Here is a 17855-nt window from a genome sequence, read left to right on the forward strand (position 1 = left end):
CTCGTGCTAGACATCACCATCCGAGGAAAAAGGCTCTCACTGTCCACCCTATCCAATCCTCTGAGCATCTTGTATGCCTCAATTAAGTCACCTCTTAACCTTCTTCTCTCTAACGAAAACAGCCTCAAGTCCCTCAGCCTTTCCTCATAAGATCTTCCCTCCATACCAGGCACCATCCTGGTAAATCTCCTCTGTACCCGCTCCAAAGCCTCCCACGTCCTTCCTATAATGCGGTGACCAGAATTGCACGCAATACTCCGGCTGCACCAGAGTTTTGTACAGCTGCAACATGACCTCATGGCTCCGAAACTCAATCCCTCTACCAATAAAAGCTAACACGCCGTACGCCTTCTTAACAACAAAGTTGCAGCAGCGGAGCGGGCAGCAGCGGAGCGGGCAGCAGCGGAGGGGGCAGCAGTGGAGCGGGCAGCAGCGGAGGGGGCAGCAGCGGAGGGGGCAGCAGTGGAGCGGGCAGCAGCGGAGCGGGCAGCAGTGGAGCGGGCAGCAGCGGAGGGGGCAGCAGCGGAGGGGGCAGCAGTGGAGCGGGCAGCAGCGGAGCGGGCAGCAGGGGAACAGGAGGCAGACGCCCAGGATGGAGGGCCGGCCGCCCAACAGGCCGAGGAGGTGTAAAGGAGGCGCTGACCTGCTAGACCGGGCATGTCGTCGGAGACTCCGGCTGAGCTGAGGGACATTGTGAGATCATGGTGAAGCTGGCAGCCACTCCTGTGGCCGTCAGGGGACAGTCAACCTGAACCTTCACCCCACGGGATCCTTCCAGGTGCCGAGTGGGGACCTGTCCAGGATCTCACGGGCCTCTGTGCACAAGTGCATCTGCGCCGTCACGGATTCCCTGTATACCCAGCTCAACACATCCATTTCAATGCAGACCTGGGTCTCACCAGGCCCTGACTGGGGCCTGCTTTTATCCTCTGGTTTAATGAGCCCCAGGTGATGGGTTGCTGCCCCCTACCTGTGGGAACTCATATTTAATGACCACCGTTGGGAGATCAGTGATTGTTTTCTCATGAGGTGGTGACCGGGAGCGGGTGTCTTCCTCCACATGGGGCCAGCTCTGCGAGGACTTGGCACAGGTGTCGCACCCTCTCCATGTTGAGGCGGAGCCTCCTGCGACTCACGTTGTCCGACATCTGTCTGAAGGGCCGGCGACGCCTGTATACCCTGGGCCTGACCCCCTCCTCTGGGTCCCTCCCTGGCCTGATGGGTGGCTGTGTCCTCAGGGTGGGGGTGGGGCCCTGCACATGGGCCGCTGCCTCGAGCTACTGTCGATGTTGCTGCCGCTGCCGTCTCCGGATTCTGGCCGCCTGGCCTGCCAACACCACCGCGAGGCAGCGTCCGCCGGGTCCAAGGGACCGTCCAGAATGCTACATCTGCAAGGAATTAGAGAGGGTGCGAGACAGACAATCATCTGTGGCTTCCACTCCCTCACCCTGACATCCTCTGCCTTCCCGAGGGGTGCCATCCCCTGCCTTCCCGAGGGCTGACATCCTCTGCCTTCCCGAGGGGTGCCATCCCCTGCCTTCCCGAGGGGTGCCATCCCCTGCCTTCCCGAGGGCAGCCATCCCCTGCCTTCCCGAGGGCAGCCATCCCCTGCCTTCCCGAGGGCTGACATCCTCTGCCTTCCCGAGGGGTGCCATCCCCTGCCTTCCCGAGGGGTGCCATCCCCTGCCTTCCCGAGGGGTGCCATCCCCTGCCTTCCCGAGGGGTGCCATCCCCTGCCTTCCCGAGGGGTGCCATCCCCTGCCTTCCCGAGGGGTGCCATCCCCTGCCTTCCCGAGGGCAGCCATCCCCTGCCTTCCCGAGGGGTGCCATCCCCTGCCTTCCCGAGGGCAGCCATCCCCTGCCTTCCCGAGGGCAGCCATCCCCTGCCTTCCCGAGGGGTGCCGTCCCCTGCCTTCCCGAGGGGTGCCATCCCACACAAGACCATAGGACGTAGAAGCAGAATTAGGCCACTCGGCCCATCGAGTCTGCTCCGCCATTCAATCATGGCTGATATTTTCTCATCTCCATTCTGGTTGGTTTAGCACAGGGCTAAATAGTTGGCTTTTAAAGCAGACCAAGACCAAGCCCGCAGCACAGTTCAATTCTCGGACCAGCCTCCCCGAACAGGCGCTGGAATGTGGCGACTAGGGGCTTTTCACAGTAACGTCATTTGACCTACTTGTGACAATAAGCGATTTTTATTTCATTTCATTTCCATTCTCCTGCGTTCTCCCCATAACCCCTGATCCCCTTATTAATCAAATACCTATCTATCTCTGTCTTAAAGACACTCAGTGATTTGGCCTCCACAGCCTTCTGCGGCAAAGAGTTCCACAGATTCACCATCCTCTGGCTGGAGAAATTCCTCACCTCTGTTCTAAAGGATCGTCCCTTTAGTCTGAGATGGTGTCCTCTGGTTCTAGTTTTTCCTACTAGTGGAAACATCCTCTCCACGTCCACTCTATCCAGGCCTCGCAGTATCCTGTAAGTTTCAATAAGATCCCCCCTCATCCTTCTAAACTCCAACGAGTACAGACCCAGAGTCCTCAACCGTTTCTCATACGACAAGCTCTTCATTCCAGGGATCATTCTTGTGAACCTCCTCTGGACCCTTTCCAAGGCCAGCACATCCTTCCTTAGATACAGGGCCCAAAACATACCCTGCAGACGCACCCCCCCAACCGCAGTCTGGACCCTTGGACTGTACCCCAGACGCTGCGGGAAACATTACCTGAACCCAGAGCTGGTTCCCTCGCCGGTCAATTACAGACAAACAGCGAGACCCTGAAATTACCCAGCATACACCACAGACCAAACCAATAACCAATCAACTACAAGCGAAACCACCATCATCTAAGCCAGTGCACCCCCCCACCCCCGGCACAGCGAGAGGGAGAGAGACCCCCCCCCCACAGCACAGTGAGAGGGAGACCCTCCCCCCCGGGCACAGCGAGAGGGACGGAGACCCCCCCCTCCGGCACAGCGAGAGGGAGACCCCGCCCCCGACACAGCGAGAGGGAGACCCCCCCCTGGCACAGCGAGAGGGAGAGAGACCCCCCCCCCCGGCACAGCGAGAGGGAGAACCCCCCCCCCCCCGGCACAGCGAGAGGGAGACCCCCCCCCCGGGCACAGCAAGAGGGAGACCCCCCCCCCCCCCCCGGCACAGTGAGAGGGACAGAGACCCCCCCCGGCACAGCGAGAGGGAGACCCTCCCCACCCCCGACACAGCGAGAGGGAGAACCCCCCCCCCGGTACAGCGAGAGGGAGAGAGACCCCCCCCACCGGCACAGCGAGAGGGAGACCCCCCCCACCGGCACAGCGAGAGGGAGACCTCCCCCTCCCTAGAGGTGGCACATTCAGTCCAAGAAGAGGATCATTTGTACAAAAGTCGAGGCAAAATGCACAAACACACAAACCACAAACCAGGCAACTGTACAATGAAAATACATAAATAACCAATCAGAAAACAAAGCCACCAGCTGCGGATCCCGCCCCCCCTGAGCAGGCCCACAGTGCTGGACAGGCGGCTACCGGTGCAATGGAGTGAGAGAGACAGAAAGAGAGCCAGAGAGACAGAAAGAGCTTCCTCTTCACCAGCACATGTAACTCCGCAAACCCCGGGCCGTAGAAGCAGGAGAGGCTGCAACTGGTAAGCACACAGCCGCTAGGCGAGAAACAAGAAACAACAATAACACAACATCAAACTTACAATCCCCACCAGTTAAACAGAAACCAACAACCAAAGGCAAACAAAACCCACCAGCAACCTGCCCGGCTCCCAAACTGGGAGCAGCAGGTGGCCACCAACACACACCCAGCTGCTCGGTCTCATTGATGGGTGAACAAAGTTCCATGATTACGTGTTTCATTCCAAATTTCATTGTGGTGTTTGATCACAGGCCGCTGGCGGCACCATCAGAAAGAATCTTAGCGCGATGTCGCTGCGAATCCAAACAATTACCACTTTGAGTTGGTGAATGCCCCAGGTAAACACCTCGGAATTCTCCGACTCCCCACCAGGTCAGAGACTCGGCGCCGCGCAGATCGTGCCGCCCCGACGCCAGGACGCGGAGAATCGGTGCCATGGGCGCTGGCGTGGTTGGCATGGTGCCGGTCGGGGTATGCGCCGACTCTCTGTCCTGTGCTGGCACGGGCCGGCGCGCCGATTCTCCCGGCCGGATGCGCCAAGCGGCCGTCAACAAAAAGCCGAGTCCCGCCGGCGGCGTTCTAACATCCTCTGAGCCGGCGGGACTCGGCGAAGGAGGGTCCGGGTGTGGCCTGTGGGTGGGGTGGGGGGTCCGACCCCGGGGGGGCCTCCGTAGTGGCCTGGCCCGCGATCGGGGTCCACTGATCGGCAGGCCGGCCACTCTGCTCTCCGGCCTGCTTTCCTCCGCGCTGGCTCCTGTAGCCCTGCATCGGGGTCGCCGCGCTGGAGGCCACTGCACATGCATGGACCCCGCGGCACCGGGATCGGCAGCTGGGACGGTGGAGGCCGCTCCAGCGCCATGCCAGCCCCCCGTGGGCCGCAGAATGGGGTACCGGAACGGGCGCCCACGCCTGAGTAAAACACTCGCAGTTATACTCCGGCGTCAGCACTTAGCAGCCCGTTGGGAGAATCCCGCCCATTATTGTTGCTGACACGCTTTCCAGAGCTACCAGCAATGAGGAACCACTCCAGGTGGATGAGGACGGACAGGTCCACGGAAATATGGCGACAGAGTCTCTTCCAGTCTCCGACACAAGTCAAAAATAATGAAATAGGAAGCTCCATGGTCGCTGTCTTGCAGAATGTTAGAAAGTATCTTCATGAAGGATGGCCCAAAGGATCCTGTTCAGGCTGCTACAACATTCGAGCAGAATTAAAGTGATGTTAACAGGCTGTTGTGGAATCAGCAGATTGTGATTCCACAGGCAGCAGGATCCACCATCCTCGTGAGGTTGCAGGAAGGACACTTGGGGATGGAAACATGCAAGAGGAGAGCCAGGGAGGCAGCCTATTGTCCTGGGGTCAACCGGGACATTGAGGTCATGGTCAATTGTAAAACATGCCAAAGATTCCAGCGCAGGCAGAGCAAGGAACTGATGCCGATGGACGAGACAGTCACAATTCCCTGGCGGAAGGTCGGTCTGGATCTTTTCCACTTAAATGGTGAGGAGAACCTTCTGATCATAAACTATTTCTCTAACTTCCCGGAGGTAGCACGTGTGTGGAATTCAACACCAAGAAGTGTTAATAAGGTCAAAGAAATGTTTGCATGACACGGCGAATGTGGTGATGAGCGGGAATGGTCCGTGTTTCGATTACTACAGGTGGACAGAATTTTCCCGGAAGTGTGACTTTCAACATGTTACCTCCAGTCCGCACTGTCCCCAGGCGAATAGCAAGGCTGAAAAGGGAGTGCGTATCGTCAAGCAGTTTCTAAAGAAAGCACTGGACAGTCGCAATGATAATATCTCGCGCTCCTCGGCTATCGTTCGACACCGCTGGTCAATGGCCTCTCAGCTGCTCAAATGGTAATGAACAGGCAGCTGCGAGCGACTCTGCCTCGCTTTCCTCATCAGCCCGCGGAACACGCGTTGGCTGACAAGTGACCTCTCAGAAAAGGAGGCAGAAGGGATTCTATGACAGATCTGCCAAAAGTCTCCAACCTCTGCAGCCAGAAGATACGGTGAGAGTCGAAGATTATAAAGGACATGGGTGGTCTCAACAGGAAAAGTGCTGCTTCAAGCAGGTCCCAACTGGTACCTTATTCTAACTGCAGAAGGTGTTATATTGAGAAGGAATACACAAGCTTTACTGAAAGTATGACAAGCGTTTGTGACGCAGCCATCAGAGGAAACACATAACATTTCTAAAACATCTGAAGGACACATGGAACAAACATAACAAGAGGATGACATATCTACACACGAGGAACATCAAACTCAACCTACAGAAAATGAAGAACAGTTGCAAGTTCAGCAGACTCTGCGAAGGTCGAAAGAATCAGGCACAACCCAGAAAGACAGACTGTAAAAAGCAGCCTGACCATGTAAATAGGTAATGATGATGTAAAGAACACTCCAATGTATGTAAATAATTTCATTCTCTGAAGGAAAGGGGATGTGATGACATGCTTAAAGCAGTTATATACATAATGTTATGCACAACCTCCAACCACTAGGTGGCAGTGTTAACCCACCATGTGACTGGTTCTGGGAGTTGGGAGTAAGTCGTGCTAGAAGTCAGGCGTATTTTGCAGTAGCTCTACAATAGTTAGTGTTGGTAGTTCATTATTTTATTTATCTTAGTTATCTTAATCACATAATTGTTAAATAATAAATTAGATGTTCTGTAGTTTATCATTTACTTTGACCAGTCTACAGAACATGACAGTCTCTTAACAAGAAACATACAGTTCCATACATAAGTCAATAAACAAAATATTCCAGCGAAGATATCAACAAACTGCAAGAGCAAACCTTCCTTTATCTTCAGCCACCGGTAGTAGGCCAGCCAAAACCCGTCCCTTGCCTCACCAAGTCAAAGAATGATGTGGAGATGCCGGCGTTGGACTGGGGTGAGCACAGTACGAAATCTTACAACACCAGGTTAAAGTCCAATAGGTTTGTTTCAAATCACTAGCTTTCGGAGCACTGCTCCTTCCTCAGGTGAATCATTCAGGGCACTCTATCCCAATGTGGGCGTTGTACCCAAGTCAAAAAAAGCAGAAGGGCAGCTACAAGCAGAAACACAGTCCCAGGCATTGCAGTTACAGACAGGCTTCCTCCTGTCTCTCCCCCTCTGGCAGTTTCCAGTAGCAGAAACTCAAAACAGGAACAGTTAGTATTGAGCCACAGTAACTCAAGAGCAGAGGAATGAGAAAGCACCTCTTCCCCTTGCTTGTTCACAGCTTTCCTTTGTCTCAATTCCAGGCTTGAGGAGTAGAAAAGGCGGCAACACAAAAAACATTCTGTCTTCAAGCAGCCAAACAGCAGGAGCCCAGAACACACACAGCCTGCAGCCACTTGGGAATGTTTTTAGTTTAATATCGGTTCACATATCACAATAACCATTAACATACAAGGGAACGGCACTGTTCTGTACACACACACCCAAGCACCAAACCATCAGCACAAACGCAAAACTGTAACAGGAAAATTACAAAAAATAAACAAATAAAACATTAAACTAGAACCAAACAACAAAGAAAGTTCCAGCTTCCAAATCAATCCGCTGCTCCCCCCCCCCCGAATTCCCAGCAGCCAGAAAGTCACACTGTCACACTGACACAGACACAGTCACTGTCACACTGACACAGACACAGTCACTGTCACACTGACACACAGACACAGTCACTGACACACAGAGACAGACACAGTCACTGACACACAGAGACAGACACAGTCACTGTCACACTGACACACAGACACAGTCACTGTCACACTGACACAGACACAGTCACTGTCACACTGACACACAGACACAGTCACTGACACACAGAGACAGACACAGTCACTGTCACACTGACACACTGACACAGTCACTGTCACACTGAAACAGACACAGTCACTGTCACACTGACACAGTCACTGTCACACTGACACACTGACACAGTCACTGTCACACTGACACACAGAGACAGACACAGTCACTGTCACACTGACACACTGACACAGTCACTGTCACACTGAAACAGACACAGTCACTGTCACACTGACACAGTCACTGTCACACTGACACACAGACACAGTCACTGTCACACTGACACAGACACAGTCACTGTCACACTGACACACAGACACAGTCACTGACACACAGAGACAGACACAGTCACTGACACACAGAGACAGACACAGTCACTGTCACACTGACACACAGACACAGTCACTGTCACACTGACACAGACACAGTCACTGTCACACTGACACACAGACACAGTCACTGACACACAGAGACAGACACAGTCACTGTCACACTGACACACTGACACAGTCACTGTCACACTGAAACAGACACAGTCACTGTCACACTGACACAGTCACTGTCACACTGACACACTGACACAGTCACTGTCACACTGACACACAGAGACAGACACAGTCACTGTCACACTGACACACTGACACAGTCACTGTCACACTGAAACAGACACAGTCACTGTCACACTGACACAGTCACTGTCACACTGACACACAGACACAGTCACTGTCACACTGACACAGACACAGTCACTGTCACACTGACACACAGACACAGTCACTGACACACAGAGACAGACACAGTCACTGTCACACTGACACACAGAGACAGACACAGTCACTGTCACACTGACACACAGACACAGTCACTGTCACACTGACACAGACACAGTCACTGTCACACTGACACACAGACACAGTCACTGACACACAGAGACAGACACAGTCACTGACACACAGAGACAGACACAGTCACTGTCACACTGACACACAGACACAGTCACTGTCACACTGACACAGACACAGTCACTGACACACAGACACAGTCACTGTCACACTGACACACAGAGACAGACACAGTCACTGTCACACTGACACAGACACTGTCACACTGACACACAGACATAGTCACTGTCACACTGACACAGCCACAGTCACTGTCACACGGACACACAGACACAGTCACTGTCACACAGACACAGTCACTGTCACACTGACACACAGACACAGTCACTGTCACACAGACACAGTCACTGTCACGCTGACACACAGACACAGTCACTGTCACGCTGACACACAGACACAGTCACTATCACACTGACACACAGACACAGACACAGTCACTGTCACACTGACACAGACACAGTCACTGTCACACTGACACACAGGCACAGTCACTGTCACACTGACACAGACACAGTCACTGTCACACTGACACACAGACACAGTCACTGTCACACTGACACACAGAGACAGACACAGTCACTGTCACACAGACACAGTCACTGTCACACTGACACACAGACACAGTCACTGTCACACTGACACAGACACAGTCACTGTCACACTGACACACAGAGACAGACACAGTCACTGTCACACTGACACAGACACAGTCACTGTCACACAGACACAGTCACTGTCACACTGACACAGACACAGTCACTGACACACAGACACTGCACACTGACACACAGACACAGTCACTGTCACACTGACACAGCACACTGACACACAGACACAGACACAGTCACTGTCACACTGACACACAGACACAGTCACTGTCACACTGACACAGACACAGTCACTATCACACTGACACACAGACACAGACACAGTCACTGTCACACTGACACAGACACTGTCACACTGACACACAGACACAGTCACTGACACACAGTCAATGTCACACTGACACACAGCCCGGCGGAAGACAGGGAGAGCACTCAAATTCCAGACTCCCGCACAGACAAAGAGACTGCGGCTGACAAACCAATGGGCTCCACATGCATATCTCTTTCTCTCTCTCCCGATGATCTTTGCGATGGGGTGCTCTGTCCAGATGTGGGCGATGGAACGCTCTGTCCCGATGGGGCGCTCTGTCACGATGGGGCGCTCTGTCCCGGTGTGGGTGATGGGGCGCTCTGTCCCGATGTGGGCGTTGGGGCGCTCTGTCCCGATGCGGCTGATGGGGCGCTCTGTCCCGATGTGGGCGATGGGGCGCTCTGTCCCGATGTGGGCGATGGGGCGCTCTGTCCCGATGTGGGCGATGGGGCGCTCTGTCCCGATGTGGGCGATGGGGCGCTCTGTCCCGATGTGGGCGATGGGGCGCTCTGTCCCGATGTGGGCGATGGGGCGCTCTGTCCCGGTGTGGGCGATGGGGCGCTCTGTCCCGATGTGGGCGATGGGGCGCTCTGTCCCGATGTGGGCGATGGGGCGCTCTGTCCCGATGGGGCGCTCTGTCCCGATGTGGGCGATGGGGCGCTCTGTCCCGATGTGGGCGATGGGGCGCTCTGTCCCGATGTGGGCGATGGGGCGCTCTGTCCCGATGTGGGCGATGGGGCGCTCTGTCCCGATGGGGCTCTCTGTCCCGATGTGGGTGATGGGGCGCTCTGTCCCGATGTGGGTGATGGGACGCTCTGTCCCGATGTGGGCGATGGGGCGCTCTGTCCCGATGTGGGCGATGGGGCGCTCTGTCCCGATGTGGGCGATGGGGCGCTCTGTCCCGATGTGGGCGATGGGGCGCTCTGTCCCGATGGGGCTCTCTGTCCCGATGTGGGTGATGGGACGCACTGTCCCGATGTGGGTGATGGGGCGCTCTGTCCCGATGGGGCGCTCTGTCCCGATGTGGGCGATGGGGCGCTCTGTCCCGATGTGGGCGATGGGGCGCTCTGTCCCGGTCTCGCCGATGGGGCGCTCTGTCCCGATGTGGGCGATGGGGCGCTCTGTCCCGATGTGGGCGATGGGGCGCTCTGTCCCGATGTGGGCGATGGGACGCTCTGTCCCGATGTGGGCGATGGGGCGCTCTGTCCCGATGTGGGCGATGGGGCGCTCTGTCCCGATGTGGGCGATGGGGCGCTCTGTCCCAATGTGGGCGATGGGGCGCTCTGTCCCGATGGGGGCGATGGGGCGCTCTGTCCCGATGGGGGCGATGGGGCGCTCTGTCCCAATGTGGGCGATGGGGCGCTCTGTCCCGATGTGGGTGATGGGACGCTCTGTCCCGGTCTCGCCGATGGGGCGCTCTGTCCCGATGTGGGCGATGGGGCGCTCTGTCCCGATGTGGGTGATGGGGCGCTCTGTCCCGATGGGACGCTCTGTCCCGATGTGGGCGATGGGGCGCTCTGTCCCAATGTGGGCGATGGGGCGCTCTGTCCCGGTCTCGCCGATGGGGCGCTCTGTCCTGGTCTCGCCGATGGGGCGCTCTGTCCCGATGTGGGTGATGGGGCTCTCTGTCCCAATGTGGGCGATGGGACGCTCTGTCCCGGTCTCGCCGATGGGGCGCTCTGTCCCGATGTGGGCGATGGGGCGCTCTGTCCCGATGTGGGCGATGGGGCGCTCTGTCCCGGTGTGGGCGTTGGGACGCTCTGTCCCGATGTGGGCGTTGGGACGCTCTGTCCCGATGTGGGCGATGGGGCGCTCTGTCCCGATGTGGGCGATGGGGCGCTCTGTCCCGATGTGGGCGATGGGGCGCTCTGTCCCGATGTGGGCGATGGGGCGCTCTGTCCCGATGTGGGCGATGGGACGCTCTGTCCCGATGTGGGCGATGGGGCGCTCTGTCCCGATGTGGGCGATGGGGCGCTCTGTCCCGATGTGGGCGATGGGGCGCTCTGTCCCAATGTGGGCGATGGGGCGCTCTGTCCCGATGGGGGCGATGGGGCGCTCTGTCCCGATGGGGGCGATGGGGCGCTCTGTCCCAATGTGGGCGATGGGGCGCTCTGTCCCGATGTGGGTGATGGGACGCTCTGTCCCGGTCTCGCCGATGGGGCGCTCTGTCCCGATGTGGGCGATGGGGCGCTCTGTCCCGATGTGGGTGATGGGGCGCTCTGTCCCGATGGGACGCTCTGTCCCGATGTGGGCGATGGGGCGCTCTGTCCCAATGTGGGCGATGGGGCGCTCTGTCCCGGTCTCGCCGATGGGGCGCTCTGTCCTGGTCTCGCCGATGGGGCGCTCTGTCCCGATGTGGGTGATGGGGCTCTCTGTCCCAATGTGGGCGATGGGACGCTCTGTCCCGGTCTCGCCGATGGGGCGCTCTGTCCCGATGTGGGCGATGGGGCGCTCTGTCCCGATGTGGGCGATGGGGCGCTCTGTCCCGGTGTGGGCGTTGGGACGCTCTGTCCCGATGTGGGCGTTGGGACGCTCTGTCCCGATGTGGGCGATGGGGCGCTCTGTCCCGATGTGGGCGATGGGGCGCTCTGTCCCGATGTGGGCGATGGGGCGCTCTGTCCCGATGGGGCTCTCTGTCCCGATGTGGGTGATGGGGTGCTCTGTCCCGATGTGGGCGATGGGGCGCTCTGTCCCGATGTGGGCGATGGGGTGCTCTGTCCCGATGTGGGCGATGGGGCGCTCTGTCCCAATGTGGGCGATGGGGCGCTCTGTCCCGATGTGGGTGATGGGGCGCTCTGTCCCGATGTGGGCGATGGGGCGCTCTGTCCCGATGGGGCTCTCTGTCCCGATGTGGGCGATGGGGCGCTCTGTCCCGATGTGGGCGATGGGGCGCTCTGTCCCGGTCTCGCCGATGGGGCGCTCTGTCCCGATGTGGGCGATGGGGCGCTCTGTCCCGATGTGGGCGATGGGGCGTTCTGTCCCGATGTGGGCGATGGGACGCTCTGTCCCGATGTGGGCGATGGGGCGCTCTGTCCCGATGTGGGCGATGGGGCGCTCTGTCCCGATGTGGGCGATGGGGCGCTCTGTCCCGATGTGGGCGATGGGGCGCTCTGTCCCGATGTGGGCGATGGGGTGCTCTGTCCCGATGTGGGCGATGGGGCGCTCTGTCCCGATGTGGGCGATGGGGCGCTCTGTCCCGATGTGGGCGATGGGGCGCTCTGTCCTGGTCTCGCCGATGGGGCGCTCTGTCCCGATGTGGGCGATGGGGCGCTCTGTCCCGGTGTGGGCGATGGGGCGCTCTGTCCTGGTCTCGCCGATGGGGCGCTCTGTCCCGATGTGGGTGATGGGGCGTTCTGTCCCGATGTGGGCGATGGGGTGCTCTGTCCCGATGTGGGCGATGGGGTGCTCTGTCCCGATGTGGGCGATGGGGCGCTCTGTCCTGGTCTCGCCGATGGGGCGCTCTGTCCCGATGTGGGTGATGGGGCGTTCTGTCCCGATGTGGGCGATGGGGCGCTCTGTCCCGATGTGGGTGATGGGGCGCTCTGTCCCGATGTGGGCGATGGGGCGCTCTGTCCCGATGTGGGCGATGGGGCGCTCTGTCCCGATGGGGCTCTCTGTCCCGATGTGGGCGATGGGGCGCTCTGTCCCGATGTGGGCGATGGGGCGCTCTGTCCCGATGTGGGCGATGGGGCGCTCTGTCCCGATGTGGGCGATGGGGCGCTCTGTCCCGATGTGGCCGATGGGACGCTCTGTCCCGATGGGGCTCTCTGTCCCGATGTGGGTGATGGGGCGCTCTGTCCCGATGGGACGCTCTGTCCCGATGTGGGCGATGCGGCGCTCTGTCCCGATGTGGGCGATGGGGCGCTCTGTCCCGATGTGGGCGATGGGGCGCTCTGTCCCGATGTGGGCGATGGGGCGCTCTGTCCCGATGTGGGTGATGGGGCGCTCTGTCCCGATGTGGGCGATGGGGCGCTCTGTCCCGATGTGGGCGATGGGGCGCTCTGTCCCGATGTGGGTGATGGGGCGCTCTGTCCCGATGTGGGCGATGGGGCGCTCTGTCCCGATGTGGGTGATGGGGCGCTCTGTCCCGATGTGGGCGATGGGGTGCTCTGTCCCGATGTGGGCGATGGGGCGCTCTGTCCTGGTCTCGCCGATGGGGCGCTCTGTCCCGATGTGGGCGATGGGGCGTTCTGTCCCGATGTGGGCGATGGGGCGCTCTGTCCCGATGTGGGTGATGGGGCGCTCTGTCCCGATGTGGGCGATGGGGCGCTCTGTCCCGATGTGGGCGATGGGGCGCTCTGTCCCGATGGGGCTCTCTGTCCCGATGTGGGCGATGGGGCGCTCTGTCCCGATGTGGGCGATGGGGCGCTCTGTCCCGATGTGGGCGATGGGACGCTCTGTCCCGATGTGGGCGATGGGGCGCTCTGTCCCGATGTGGGCGATGGGGCGCTCTGTCCCGATGTGGGCGATGGGGCGCTCTGTCCCGATGTGGGCGATGGGGCGCTCTGTCCCGATGTGGGCGATGGGGTGCTCTGTCCCGATGTGGGCGATGGGGCGCTCTGTCCCGATGTGGGCGATGGGGCGCTCTGTCCCGATGTGGGCGCTCTGTCCCGATGTGGGCGATGGGGCGCTCTGTCCCGATGTGGGCGATGGGGCGCTCTGTCCCGATGTGGGCGATGGGGCGCTCTGTCCCAATGTGGCCGATGGGGCGCTCTGTCCCGATGTGGGCGATGGGGCGTTCTATCCCGGTGTCGCCGATGGGGCGCTCTGTCCCGATGGGGAGCTCTGTCCCGATGTGGGCGATGGGGCGCTCTGTCCCGATGTGGGCGATGGGGCGCTCTGTCCCGATGTGGGCGATGGGACGCTCTGTCCCGATGTGGGCGATGGGACGCTCTGTCCCGATGTGGGCGATGGGGCGCTCTGTCCCGATGTGGGCGATGGGACGCTCTGTCCCGATGTGGGCGATGGGGCGCTCTGTCCCGATGTGGGCGATGGGACGCTCTGTCCCGATGTGGGCGATGGGGCGCTCTGTCCCGATGTGGGCGATGGGGCGCTCTGTCCCGATGGGGCGCTCTGTCCCGATGTGGGCGATGGGGCGCTCTGTCCCGATGTGGGCGATGGGACGCTCTGTCCCGATGTGGGCGATGGGGCGCTCTGTCCCGATGGGGCGCTCTGTCCCGATGTGGGCGAAGGGGCGCTCTGTCCCGATGTGGGCGATGGGGCGCTCTGTCCCGATGTGGGCGATGGGGCGCTCTGTCCCGATGTGGGCGATGGGGCGCTCTGTCCCGATGTGGGCGATGGGGCGCTCTGTCCCGATGTGGGCGATGGGGCACTCTGTCCCGATGTGGGCGATGGGGCGCTCTCTCCCGATGTGGGTGATGGGCGCTCTGTCCCGATGTGGGTGATGGGGCGCTCTGTCCCGATGTGGGCGATGGGGCGCTCTGTCCCGATGTGGGTGATGGGGCGCTCTGTCCCGATGTGGGTGATGGGCGCTCTGTCCCGATGTGGGTGATGGGGCGCTCTGTCCCGATGTGGGCGATGGGGCGCTCTGTCCCGATGTGGGCGATGGGGCGCTCTCTCCCGATGTGGCCGATGGGACGCTCTGTCCCGATGTGGCCGATGGGGTACTCTGTCCCGATGTGGGCGATGGGGCGCTCTGTCCCGATGTGGGCGATGGGGCTCTCTGTCCCGATGTGGGCGATGGGGCGCTCTGTCCCGATGTGGGCGTTGGGGCGCTCTGTCCCGGTCTCGCCAATGGGGTGCTCTGTCCCGATGTGGGCGATGGGGCGCTCTGTCCTGATGTAAGCGATGGGGCGCTCTGTCCCGATGTGGGTGATGGGACGCTCTGTCCCGATGTGGGCGATGGGGCGCTCTGTCCCGATGTGGGTGATGGGACGCTCTGTCCCGGTCTCGCCGATGGGGCGCTCTGTCCCGATGTGGATGATGGGACGCTCTGTCCCGATGTGGGTGATGGGACGCTCTGTCCCGTTGTGGGCGATGGGGCGCTCTGTCCCGGTGTGGGCGATGGGGCGCTCTGACCCGGTCTCGCCGATGGGGCGCTCTGTCCCGATGTGGGCGATGGGGCGCTCTGTCCCGATGTGGGCGATGGGACGCCCTGTCCCGATGTGGGTGATGGGGCGCTCTGTCCCGATGTGGGCGATGGGGCGCTCTGTCCCGATGTGGGCGATGGGGCGCTCTGTCCCGTTGTGGGCGATGGGGCGCTCTGTCCCGGTCTCGGCGATGGGGCACTCTGTCCCGATGTGGGTGATGGGACGCTCTGTCCCGATGTGGGCGATGGGGCGCTCTGTCCCGATGTGGCCGATGGGACGCTCTGTCCCGATGTGGGCGATGGGGCGCTCTGTCCCGGTCTCGGCGATGGGGCGCTCTGTCCCGATGTGGGCGATGGGGCGCTCTGTCCCGATGTGGGCGATGGGATCCTCTGTCCCGATGTGGGTGATGGGGCGCTCTGTCCCGATGTGGGCGATGGGGCGCTCTGTCCCGATGTGGGCGATGGGGCGCTCTGTCATGATGTGGGCGATGGGGCGCTCTGTCCCGATGTGGGCGATGGGATCCTCTGTCCCGATGTGGGCGATGGGGCGCTCTGTCCCGATGTGGGCGATGGGGCGCTCTGTCCCGATGTGGGCGATGGGGCGCTCTGTCCCGATGTGGGCGAAGGGGCTCTCTGTCCCGATGTGGGCGATGGGGCGCTCTGTCCTGATGTGGGTGATGGGGCTCTCTGTCCCGATGTGGGCGATGGGATCCTCTGTCCCGATGTGGGTGATGGGGCACTCTGTCCCGATGTGGGCGATGGGGCGCTCTGTCCCAATGTGGGCGATGGGGCGCTCTGTCCCGGTCTCGCCGATGGGGCGCTCTGTCCCGATGAGGGCAATGGGACGCTCTGTCCCGATGTGGGCGATGGGGCGCTCTGTCCCGATGTGGGCGATGGGGCGCTCTGTCCCAATGTGGGCGATGGGGCGTTCTGTCCCGGTCTCCCCGATGGGGCGCTCTGTCCCGATGTGGGCGAAGGGGCGCTCTGTCCCAATGTGGGCGATGGGGCGTTCTGTCCCGGTCTCGCCGATGGGGCGCTCTGTCCCGGTCTCGCCGATGGGGCGTTCTGTCCCGGTCTCGCCGATGGGACGCTCTGTCCCGATGTGGGCGATGGGGCGCTATCTCCCGATGTGGGCGATGGGGCGTTCTGTCCCGGTCTCGCCGATGGGACGCTCTGTCCCGATGTGGGCGATGGGGCGCTCTGTCCCGATGTGGGCGATGGGGCGCTCTGTCCCGATGTGGGCGATTGGGCGCTCTGTCCCAATGTGGGCGATGGGGCGCTCTGTCCCGGTGTGGGCGATGGGGCGCTCTGTCCCGATGTGGGCGATTGGGCGCTCTGTCCCGATGTGGGCGATTGGGCGCTCTGTCCCGATGTGGGCGATGGGACGCTCTGTCCCGATGTGGGCGATGGGGCGCTCTGTCCCGATGTGGGTGATGGGCGCTCTGTCCCGGTGTGGGCGATGAGACGCCCTGTCCCGTTGTGGGCGATGGGGCGCTCTGTCCCGATGTGGGCGATGGGGCGCTCTGTCCCGATGTGGGCGATGGGGCGCTCTGTCCCGGTCTCGGCGATGGGGCGCTCTGTCCCGATGTGGGCGATGGGGCGCTCTGTCCCGATGTGGGTGATGGGGCGCTCTGTCCCGATGTGGGCGATGGGGCGCTCTGTCCCGATGTGGGCGATGGGGCGCTCTGTCCCGATGTGGGTGATGGGCGCTCTGTCCCGATGTGGGTGATGGGGCGCTCTGTCCCGATGTGGGCGATGGGGCGCTCTGTCCCGGTCTCGGCGATGGGGCGCTCTGTCCCGATGTGGGCGATGGGGCGCTCTGTCCCGATGTGGGCGATGGGGCGCTCTGTCCCGGTCTCGGCGATGGGGCGCTCTGTCCCGATGTGGGCGATGGGGCGTTCTGTCCCGATGTGGGCGATGGGGCGTTCTGTCCCGATGTGGGCGATGGGGCGCTCTGTCCCGATGTGGGCGATGAGACGCCCTGTCCCGTTGTGGGCGATGGGGCGCTCTGTCCCGATGTGGGCGATGGGGCGCTCTGTCCCGATGTTGGCGATGGGGCGCTCTGTCCCGGTCTCGGCGATGGGGCGCTCTGTCCCGATGTGGGCGATGGGGCGTTCTGTCCCGATGTGGGCGATGGGGCGTTCTGTCCCGATGTGGGCGATGGGGCGCTCTGTCCCGATGTGGGCGATGGGGCGCTCTGTCCTGGTGTGGGCGATGAGACGCTCTGTCCCGATGTGGGCGATGGGGCGCTCTGTCCCGATGTGGGTGATGGGGCGTTCTGTCCCGATGTGGGCGATGGGGCGCTCTGTCCCGATGTGGGCGATGGGGCGCTCTGTCCCGATGTGGGCGATGGGGCGCTCTGTCCCGATGTGGGTGATGGGGCGTTCTGTCCCGATGTGGGCGATGGGGCGCTTTGTCCCGATGTGGGTGATGGGGCGTTCTGTCCCGATGTGGGCGATGGGGCGCTCTGTCCCGATGTGGGTGATGGGGCGCTCTGTCCCGATGTGGGCGATGGGGCTCT

General features: G+C 60.9%; 2 protein-coding genes across 4 annotated transcripts in view; both read right to left on the bottom strand.

Moving 5' to 3' along the window:
- Positions 1 to 17855, bottom strand: part of LOC140395746 (glutamine-rich protein 2-like) — a 342552-nt gene that overhangs the window by 78035 nt on the left and 246662 nt on the right. The window lies entirely within an intron of this gene.
- Positions 5904 to 17855, bottom strand: part of LOC140395760 (uncharacterized) — a 31754-nt gene continuing 19802 nt past the window's right edge. The window contains exon 11 of the mRNA XM_072483915.1: positions 5904 to 5930. Within this exon, the coding sequence (XP_072340016.1) occupies positions 5904 to 5930 (27 nt within the window). The remainder of the gene's footprint in view (positions 5931 to 17855) is intronic.

Source organism: Scyliorhinus torazame, chromosome 18, assembly GCF_047496885.1.
Source record: "Scyliorhinus torazame isolate Kashiwa2021f chromosome 18, sScyTor2.1, whole genome shotgun sequence".
Lineage (NCBI taxonomy): Eukaryota > Metazoa > Chordata > Chondrichthyes > Carcharhiniformes > Scyliorhinidae > Scyliorhinus > Scyliorhinus torazame.